This window comes from Triticum aestivum, chromosome 2A, assembly GCF_018294505.1.
Source record: "Triticum aestivum cultivar Chinese Spring chromosome 2A, IWGSC CS RefSeq v2.1, whole genome shotgun sequence".
NCBI lineage: Eukaryota > Viridiplantae > Streptophyta > Magnoliopsida > Poales > Poaceae > Triticum > Triticum aestivum.
The window spans coordinates 671,564,492-671,575,533 of record NC_057797.1 but is presented as its reverse complement, the minus strand read 5'-3'; the positions used below and the strand labels follow the sequence as shown (position 1 = coordinate 671,575,533).

Genomic DNA, 11,042 nt, shown 5'->3' with positions numbered 1-11,042 from the left:
AGAGAGAGAGAGAGAGAGATGATATTTGCATACCTTTATATCATCAACTGTTTCTACTACTTCCTGCTGACTTGTGCGAACTCCCCTAAGTTCCTGCCTCATTAGTGCCACTTCCTCATGTAGTAATTCAATGTAACTATCCAGTTCTTGGATCTTCATGGAGCTTCGTGAACGGCTCATCCCATTATCTGAGAGCTCCCCAGGGCATTCTGCCGGGAACTTTGCATCACTGACTGATGAAAGTCTTTCCTGAAACAAGAATGGATGCAGATAAGAGTTGCTCATAATTCCTACACAAACAAACGGTATATCTGCCTCGGCCGACGGCCCTTTGAACTCACACCCAGAAAAAGTGAGAAAAGGGGCTCACATTTGTGCCCTCCATCGCATCTCCATTGTACAGACTTGTCAAGAGCGTATACGCTATCCAGTCTCCACTCTGTGAGCCGGAGCTTGTCGAGTATTTGCTCACACGTCTAAAATGACTCATAGAAGCAATTAAAGAGATAAAGAAATATCAGAAACCTTTGGCATATGTGTTCTTAACAACTTGATAAGAACACTTGCTACCTTTTAGGGATTTGCACCAGAGAGCATAAAAGGTGAAGGCAAGCTCCGCTAGCTCAATAGTTTTATGTAGCGCCGACCTCCAGAACATGCGCATTGTAGCAAGCTTAACTGCAATTAACTTGGAATCAGATTGCAAAGAACATGAATCGAGATCAAGCATTCCAAAATCGGCATTGCTTGCCGCCTATTTCGGTATGGTTTCGATATATACCTAATTTACCAAAGGTGACATGAATTTGAAAGTGATGCAAGAACTTTGCAGTTATGTTTGTAACTTTTGATGACTAAATATCTCCATATCTATCCTTTTTTAACCAAATGGAGGCATCTGCATTCTGCTGTCTGCAGTTCTGTACGTATAGCGCAAAAGGCAAGCATAACTACTAGCTATGTACTCCCTCCGTTCTGAATTACTTGTCTTGGATTTGTCTAGATACAGATGTAACTAGACTCATTTTAGTGCTAGATACCTCCGTATCTAGACAAATTTAAGACAAATAATTTGGAACGGAGGGAGTATAACCAAGTAGTAATATAACACGACCTCCCACGGCGTATGGTCATTAGGTTCGGTTTCAGTATATACCATACTAGTATTTCGGTATGTTTTGACAGATGCCAAACTACAATGTTCATGGCAGGTTAGCTTCATGACAACAGTTCAGTCCAATTCAGAAATATAACGACAGTAAGTTGAACTGTAACAATCATCTCAACATATACAACGCATAGCCAGGAATCAGGAGAATGCAACTCAGAGCATTGTTTCATGGTGGTAAGAAAAATACTACTCCCTCCGTCGCAGAAATAGATGTATTTAAAACTAAAATACATCTAGATACATCCATACCTGAGACAAGTAATTCGGAACGGAGGGAGTAGAATGTACAAAAAGGAAAAAGCAAAGATAGGGAGTAATAAACTTTGTGTTCTCAAAGCATCTCTATGGCAATCCCAACTTTTAGCAGCAGAAAGAACCTAAAAGAAGTTCAGAAAAATGTTCCATTGGTGCAGCTTCACATCAGCAACTGCTATTGCAACCTATAATTTTATTTTTGGATTCACCAATAGTGAAGAACTACATATCGGACAGTGTACCATCAGCAGGTAGAAACTGTGTCGGCGTGAAAGGCCATCGTCCCAGATGGCATTTTGTCGATCACCTTGTGATGTAAGCAGTGAAATCATCTAGGTCCTTGCGCGACGAACCGCCGTCAACCACGGAGGCGCGGACGGCCTCCCCGAGCGCACTTGCCCGTTGCCGCATGGCCATTCCTTTGTCGGAGAGCATGGCCTCCTCGATGACTTCCTGTATGGCCTTCGCCGTGACCACCTCGCCGTGCTTCTCCCATGGCCGCACGAGGACGCCGGCCTTGAGGTAGTTGCAGACAAGCTCCGCGTCCCACGGCTGGTCGCAGTGCATGGGCCATGCCAGAATCGGCTTGCCGTGGCTCATGCTCTCCATGGTCGAGTTCCAGCCACAGTGGCTCATGAACGCCGCCGTGGCGCTGTGCGCTAGGATCTCCAGCTGCGGCGCCCACCCGGTGACCACCAGCCCCGTCCCTTCCGTCTGCTTGGTGAACTCTGATAGGAACTTGTCGTGGCGGCTCTCGCCGGCCTCGGCAAATATGTCGCCGCGGTCGGCGTCGCGCAGCACCCATATGAACCGTTGGTTGCTGCCGCGCAGTGCTGCTGCGAGCTCTTCAATTTGCTCGGCTCGCAGGGACGACGTGGTGCCGAAGGACACATACAACACCGACGCCGGAGGCTGCTCGTCCAGCCAGTTCAGGCACTCGTGGCGCTGCTTGCTCTGCCTCGGCGCGCTGTCGTGGAGCAGTGGGTTTAACGGCCCGATGGCGAAGAGCTTCTTGCCGTCGGCGGCCAGGTGCCCGGCGACGACGTCGATGAAATCACCCTCCAGCGCGCGGCACGTGTTTGCCAGGATGCCCGCGCCGGTCGAGATGTGCTTCGCCGGTCTGGCCCGGTTGGCGTACTCTATGAACTCCTTGGTCGCATAGCGCTCGACGGCGCCGAAGACGACGCCGTTCTGACGCAGTAGCCGGTGGTCGGCGTCGATTCTTCCGATGAGCATGGAGACGGCCACGCAGTTGAGCCCGAACGCCTCGCCGTTGGGCAGCCGCGCGGCCTCCTCGGCGGCGAAGGCGTTGATGCGGTCGTGCACTACGACCACGCGGCGGCAGGAACCGGAGAGGTCCTGGAGGAGGGCCGCGAGCGGGGCGCGCGCGCGGGCGGTGTAGGCTTCGAAGAGGGGCATGAGGTGGGAGGGGAAGGGCGAGTCGGCGGCGGGGTCTGGAGGCGGCGAGACGTAGCTGGCGATGCCGAGGTCGTGGAAGTGGATCGAGCGGAGCGCCTCGTCGCCCCAGCCGTGCACGCGCGTGCGCGCCTGCCGGACGTGCTGCGCCGCCGCGGCGTAGTGCACGCCCAGGCCGAGCGACGCCAGCTGCAGCGACAGGTGCAGCAGCTGGTTGAGGTGGCCCTGCGCCGGGAACGGCACCGCCACGACGGCCACGGAATCCATCGCGTGCTTCTCTCTCCCCATCGCCGTTCGTTGTGTGGTGCTGAGTGGCCGATGAGACTGAACGGGCTACACAGTGTGGGCGGGCTATATGTAGGAACTGTGGAAGCCAGCAAATGTCGGGTGAATCTTCAAGGGTGCGTTTGGTTGTAAGGGCGGTCATGAATGGGTTAGGATCGTTCAGAAAATAGACATGTTTGGTTATAAAGCACATGAATGGTTCGAGCCAAAAAAAGAGAATATGCCTTGAAGATGCTGAACCGTTCCACCCAACCAAATCGGTCGAATCAAATGGGCACCTTTTGCATGCATGACTATGTGAGTATGACTGGTGGTCCCGTCCTAAATAATTAGCTCACCACTTATATTCAGCCAAACACATGAATTGAATGGTTCAATCCCAAAAAAATTGAACGGTCCCAACCCATTCATACGATACCTTCAACCAAACGCATCCCAAATCTCCGGCGTTTATTTTCTCAGGATCGAACATGATTCGCAGATTAATTCACTTACCAAGTCAAATCTTCCACGAAATGGTTATCGTCATGGCTCATGTCATGGCATGGCAATCGCCGGGTCGCCGACTAATACACCTACCACACTAGTAGAACGCATGTGCGTTACTACGGGCTTTTAATTTATTTATTTTGGATTACACCTAGTTAAATGGTCATGCGTTGCTACGGGTAACAAAACCTCTTACCGAAATTAAAGCTTGGCATGAGATACCTGTCGCGGTATGTTTTGTGTGTACATGTACAATTCATACATATATCTATGCATCATTGGCGTATTCACCTTTTTGACCTCATCTCCAGTGAGCATCCCATCATCGTTCTTGTCGCGCCTGCTAATGTCACACTCCCAAAGGATTTTTTTCCAGTAGGTTCAATTGATTTAATTCAAAACGGAGATGCGAACATAACTTAGCCCAACAATGTGAAGTCAAAGACTTACCCACAAAAAAAGCTACAAGTAAGATCTCAATCGTCTCCATCAAGAACTCCTTGAGCTGATACTTGTTATTGCCTTCCTCCGGCATTATGTTCCTCTTCCTCGACATGTACTGAGTTCTCCATGCCTTGGATTAAAAGACATGTCCATTAGTCCACATGCCATGAGTCGTTTAGTCTATCAATGAAAGTATTGCTTCTTTTGGTCTAACAAGGTATGGGCATTAATTATTAAGATCCAGATTAGCAGCTAGGAATAGGGGTGCTCATAATGCACTTGGTTTTGGGCCGGTACCTTGCCAACTCTTTGGCAAATTGGAACATATCATGGTATATGAAAAGACAGTCGCTAGGAATATGTGTCCTTTATATGGGAATAAAGAGGTATTTTGCACTGTCCAGTAGTTTCGTCCTTCAATTTTTTTTGAACATCAGTACAAACACAAGCACTCATATACACGCGCACACACTTACCCCTATGAACGCACACACGCATACCCTACCCTTATGAGCACCTCCGAAAGATTGAGCCGGCATATCATTTTGAAATTTACGAAGTCCGTAGGCACCTCGTCGTCGACGGGAACGTCTCCTCCCACTGAATGCGCATAACCGAAAATCTTGAAATAAATCTAGGAATAAATGCGAGCACCAAGATTTGAACCCTGATGGGCTGGAGATACCACAGTACCTCTAACCATCCACCCACAGGTTGGTTCGTAGTCTCATCCTTGAATTGTTTTGCTATAATTACTCAAGTTTTGTGCTCCTGAGGTAACATAGAACCGGCAAATCCAAAAGGAAGTGTGTGTGTCATGTCTCATGTGTGTGTTTCTGGGTGGATGTCTGTCTGCGATAAACTTTACATTAAGACAAAAAAATAGCTTTGAATATCACTATAATTATATATAACAGTGGTAGTCTCGTCCACTGTCCACTTCTCCAATGTTCAGATTCAAGTTCCATAATTTGTATAGATATCTTGCCATCTGGGAAAATTTACTCATCTACCCACCCTTACTACTTGTGACAGATTATATGATTAGATAACCCTGTTATGTTAAAAAAACAGATACTTCACAGTCTAGACTAATTAAAAATTGAAATGTACTGAATGTGTGATCTATTGCAGGTTTAATGAGATTATGATGTTGTTGCAAGGCACACAAAATGAATAGTTGCTTGTTGTATACAACAAAAGTGGCACCATATAAAACCAGATGGGTGTTGATCATCATGCTGGGCCATACAAAAGAAGTTTGCTTACTCGAGGAAATATCACATGTCCAAATTGCCCTAGTTCCCTAGATGTATAAACTGTCACCCTACAAACAAACATGACCTATCAGAGTAGACCACAAGATGCAATAATAACAAGATTGAACACGCAAGCACAACGGGAGAAAAAACAATGGCGAAACCATATGAAGGTCATTATGCAGTTGGCTTAAGTTACTACGGGCTATGATTGATAGAAATGATAGCCCGTAAAAGTAATTGAAAATCCACTTCACTTGTAATGTAAGTTGATAAAAAAACCTTAATAGAACGATGTGTACACACAGAGCAGTGATCCAACTAATTATCTTTTACGAACTAAGATCTACTTGATGTGTTTAAAATATTTACGTATGTGAGGAATATTGTTTTTAGCTTCATTCGTGTGGTACAATGTAAGTCACATCCTGATTTTAGTGATCTTTAAATTGTAGGCTACCTATAGATCATTCGGTTGATGTTTTCCTAAAAATAACTTGCTAGACTACGTGACATTGATGTCACCGCATAGAAACTGCTCCTTTCTTCTTTTCTTGACGGAGAAAAAAGTAGTCCTCTGCTCACTCACCGCACAGATGCCTCCTACTATTCCCGCATAGCCAGCCAACCATCGGTTATCACTGCATCTCATCTCCTCGCCACAACATCATCGATCCCATCTCTCCTAGGAACCACCCCTCCATGCCATGGTGAAGCCCATCCACTCCTCTCTCCATCCCGTAGCAACGCACAGGCTGAGTCTTTCTTCCATTTGCCAACGCAAGCAATCTAAAAAAATTAAAAAGAAAAAAATGCAAATAGGAAAAGGAGGGGACCTTCTGTGTGAAAATTTGAAGGCTTATTAATGGATTGTGTGCCCAGCCACAACCATCCACGCAGATGAGCCGCCCCAAAGTCTTCTAGACTCATACGATCTATGGTCATGCCATCATGATTAGAACATCGATGCATCCGAGGAAACGCCAGCCTGTGAGCCTACTAACCCCCGCCGATCCAGCTGAATCAGCGTCGCGATCGTACCAAGGAGGCGCCGCTCCTTGCAGGGAGGGCCACGTTGATGCCATGGTGGGTACAGCCGCGCCTAACGCCACCGAGATGAGCAGCGGGCGGCTGCCTCAAAGAGGGGGGCGAGGGCGACAAGCTTGGAGGGAAGTGAGGGGCAAGGCATGACCACCAATATCTGTAGATGGACAACTAAGCTACAAAAATGAGTATATGAAAGGAGATTAGCAATTGTTTTCTTGCTCCACTCGTAAACATAACAAGCAATTTTTCTTCAAAGTAGGTCTTACCCTATTTTTGTAAAAGAAAGGCCAGGCACCTTCATGTCTAATAAAACGTTCTATAGCAAATCAATGGAACCAATCAGGCTTCTCTTAATATGCTGATATGCATGGTACTAAATTCCAAACTGGAACTACAACTGACTTCAATATATGCAAGTTCGACAGTGAAAATAGTACTAAGCTTAGCAACGGCCTGCCCAATACCTACTTTCTACCCAGATGCGCAATTGCAAGGTTCAGCTGATTAAGATGCTCGAGTTTATCTGCAATGGTAGAGCATTATCTTTCTAATTCAAATTCAAAGCTAACAATCACAACAGAATATAACTATCACTATGGCAACTGTTACGAAGATGAATCCCTCCTTTCTCAAAGTCGATACGCAAGTTATTTGCTGCCTTCCCATATTCCTCTGGTAGGCAGGGCACCTTCACTCTCAGCGTTTAGTACCGCGTTTTATAAAGTAGTATATGTGTTCAGGTACTGCAGAAAATCACAGAAAATGAATGTTACCGTTCTGGTTTGGTCATTTCACTCTGCTCTCTCCCTTTTCACAGATGCCATTTATGTTATAGACCTTACTTGAAGATGCTCATAATTCGTCATTGATGCCTTATCTGCTTCCTCCGTAAACTCCCTAGTTCACATACATATTTATATTCAGTAAAAGAAAACTGAAAACACTTTGCTGCAGAGCTTCCAAATTATTACACAAGAATCAAGCAGACGTCATCCAATCACCTATCTGAGTGCGTGTCCCTGCACAGCTCCGCCGAATCAATGACCGAGCAAACCTAGCCAATCATCAGCCAACCCACATCAAACTACACAGATTAAATAAAATGTAACCAAAGAAGAGTAACTTACAGTGTTGGAGATCTCATCCATGGTGTGAACAATCTCAGCAGAGGGCGGCAGCTACCCAATGTGGCCAACGAGCTTGTCCGGCCTGCAAATTTAACCAAACAGTCATAGAAAATTTAGCAATGGATTGTTGTGGTGGGGTAGTGTTAGGGATCGAAGGGGGTTTTCCCCTTACCGCTGGATGACCTCGTCGAGCGACGGAAGCCCTTTGCAGTGCGCAGCACATCGAAGCCGTACAGCCGCCGACCCGGCCGGGTCGAGCAGACCGTCGAGAGGCACGCGCACCTACCCGGCCACGCACCCGGCGCTGCCAGCGCCCACACGAACGTGGTCTCCGGCGGTAACGACGCCATCGACACAACCAGTTCCAGCGCGCCCGCCCATGCCGTCGGGCCCCAGCACGGCCACCAACATCGCTCCTCGCCCCCCCCTCCCACCAGCAATGCCCCCACGAGCGGATGCATCAATCGGAGGAAGAACGAACACCTCCCCTTGTGGTCTCCCCCGCTGGTGGCTGCTCTCCTTCCCGACTCCGGCTTCCAGCGGATGGCGCTCCGATGAAGAGTGCGCCGACGAGGGCGTCTTGGGGGACGGCAGGGAGGGGAGAGAGGATGTCGCTTGGGGAGTTGGGGAGAGGCAGGGAGGGGTTGCGTGATTGATGGGTCTTTTTTTCTAGGTGGAGCGGTGAAAAAGGAAAGAGGAAGAGGGCTTATTAGGATTTGAGAAAGATCGACGTATTAGGAAAATTAGGATTTGAAATTGATTGTCATGAAACTAAATTTTATTGATTGGTAACGTGCTATCAGTTCCTGCCCGTTTATAACGTGTCTAGTTAGGAAACTTTGGAAAGGTTAGGAAACTTTTTATTGTGAGGGTAAAAAAAATTAACGTGAGTAGATATGGTGGTGGGATGTGAGACGAAAATAAACCAGACTATTCAACCAACTCGTCCATTAGGAGTAGAGATAGAGATTATTATTATTATTAGAGATTAGAGATTAGAGATTAGAGATTAGGGATTAGAGATTAGAGATAGAGATTAGAGATAGAGATTAGAGATTAGAGATTAGAGATTATTTGTTTCCTGAAAATCTATTATTTGTTTTCTAAAGCAAATTGCATTAATGAGAGAGATCCGTTGATTTGGCTAAGGTAGGAAAGAATCTATTATTTGTTTGCTAAAGCAAATTGCATTAATGGGAGAGGTCCGTTGATTTGGCTAAGGTAGGAAAGAATCTATTATTTGTTTCCTAAAGAAAATTGCATTAATGAGAGAGATTTGTTGATTTGGCTAAGGTAGGCAGTTTTTGCGGTTCGTGGCGGCTCAGTGTGAGGTGGGACGAGGTACCAAAAAAAACCATGGGAGGTGGGACGAAAAAAAACCTGGGAGGTGGAAGTTGTCCCTGGTTAACCTACGAAATTTCGTAGATTTTTTTAGGACGAAAATAAACCGTGGGAGGTGGGACTAAAAAAACCTGGAAGCGAGACTACCAACTGCTCCCTTAGGAGTAGAGATCTCTACTCTTACAGCGTGTTTGGCAATATTTGGGAAGAGGAATGGGAGTTTAGAGGATGAAGAAGAAGCTGGTGGCATAGAAGGAATCAGAGTGTGCAGAAATGCACCATCAATATCACACCTGTTATTCGCTGATGATTCTTTGATTCTAATGAAAGCAGATACTTTAAATGCAGCTTCCTTACAGCATGTTCTAGAGACCTACTGCCAGAGTTCGGGACAATTGGTGAGTTTATCGAAATCTAGTGTCTTTTTCAGTCCAAACACTCCTGTCGTATCTAGGACTGAAATTTGCCAACAGTTAAACATTGATACTGAAGCTTTATCTGACAAGTATCTCGGGCTTCCGGCGATGGTGGGAGCAGATAGAAGTGACTGTTTTAGGCACTTTTGTGAAAGAATTAAAGAAAGGCTGCGAGGATGGATGGAGAAACAATTGTCCACTAGTGGCAAGGAAATTCTTATTAAATCTGTAGCTCAAGCAATCCCAGTTTTTGCCATGTCAGTCTTTAGTATACCTAAAGGGATTTGTAAAGAGATCACTGATTTGATTGCTCAGTTTTGGTGGGGGGATAATGAGGAACACAAAAGGATGCATTGGTACACTTGGTGGAAACTTTGCTATCCAAAAAATGAAGGTGGGATGGGCTTTAGGGACCTCCACTCTTTCAATTTGGCAATGCTCTCGAAACAATGTTGGCGACTTACCACCAACCCAGATTCTCTTTGTGCTCGAGTTTTGAAAGCAAAATATTATCCAAATGTAAATTTACTCCAAGCAACATTGAAAAGCGGAGCATCATTTACATGGCAAAGTATTATGAAGGGGTTAGAAACTTTTAAGTTGGGATATATATGGCACATCGGAACTGGAGAGAATGTGAATATATGGAGTGATCCTTGGGTGCCAGCCAGCCCGGATAGGAAGGTTATCTCAAACCGAGGTCAAACTATTCTCTCGGTCGTCAGTGATCTCATTGACCCTCATACGGGAGCATGGGACGAGCCCCTGATCCGTTCTATTTTTAATCCTGTCGACGCCAGAAGGATCATGCAAATCCCAATTAATCATAATGCATTTGATGATTTTATTGCCTGGAACCCAGATCGAAGGGGTATTTTTTCAGTTCGTTCGGCGTACCGCTTACAATGGATTCAATCTTTTCAGGCGCATGCAAATGTATTGGCACGCCCAGCTGGATCAAACTTACCGGAAGTATGGCCTACACTGTGGAAACTGCAGGTTCCACGTAAGATTCAGATTTTTTGTTGGCGTGCACTTCATGGAATTATCCCCCTAAGATCCATACTTACTAATAGACATGTGGGTACCAATGGCTCATGTCCGATTTGTCACCAGGACGCAGAAGATGTACGCCATCTGCTTTTTGACTGTACACATGCAAAGGAATTGTGGCTTCGACTGGGTATACTGGATATTGTTGAAGAAGCGAAGTTAATTGATCGCTCTGGTTCAATCATACTCGAACACCTGATCCTAGCTGACTCCAGACCGATCCCTATAAAGCCTAATTTGGATGTAAAGCAGGTGATAGCGGTTGGGGCTTGGTACTTATGGTGGGTGCGCCGTGAGCTCACCCATGATGGATCACCGCCACCTCCCTCGAGATGGCCTATTTCGGTCCTGGCAATTGCAAATAATTTTCATCAAGCCAACTTAAAAATTTGCGTTGTACATGAACATAAATGGAGCAAGCCGGAACCCAAGTTCGTGAAGCTAAACGTGGATGCCTCTTTCCATACGGATGAGGGTGCAGGAGCCATTGCAGCTGTTCTTAGAGATAGTAATGTTAATTTTTTGGCGGCACAATGTCGGTTTATACCTTACGCAGCAGATGTGGTGACAACGGAGACTATGGCTATGCGTGATGGACTAATCTTTGCAAATTCTCTGGGGTTCCCTCGAGTGGAAGCTGAGTCTGACTCCTTGACGGTAATTGATTATTGTACTGGACAGACAAGATGGTGGGATGCTGCGGCGGCGATCTTTGCGGAATGTGTGGACGTGTCTTCGT

At 46.2% G+C, this 11,042-nt stretch overlaps 1 protein-coding gene across 1 annotated transcript; it reads right to left on the bottom strand.

Moving 5' to 3' along the window:
* Positions 1-1,312: 1,312 nt before the first annotated feature.
* LOC123190105 (putative cis-zeatin O-glucosyltransferase) lies at positions 1,313-3,169 on the bottom strand. The gene has a single exon (XM_044602686.1). The coding sequence runs from the start codon at positions 3,128-3,130 to the stop codon at positions 1,730-1,732; it is 1,401 nt and encodes a 466-aa protein (XP_044458621.1). The 5' UTR covers positions 3,131-3,169; the 3' UTR covers positions 1,313-1,729.
* Positions 3,170-11,042: the final 7,873 nt, after the last annotated feature.

Coding starts and splice junctions, on each gene's coding strand:
- LOC123190105 (XM_044602686.1), bottom strand. CDS start 3,130: ATGGGGAGAGAGAAGCACGCGATGGATTCCGTGGCCGTCGTGGCGGTG.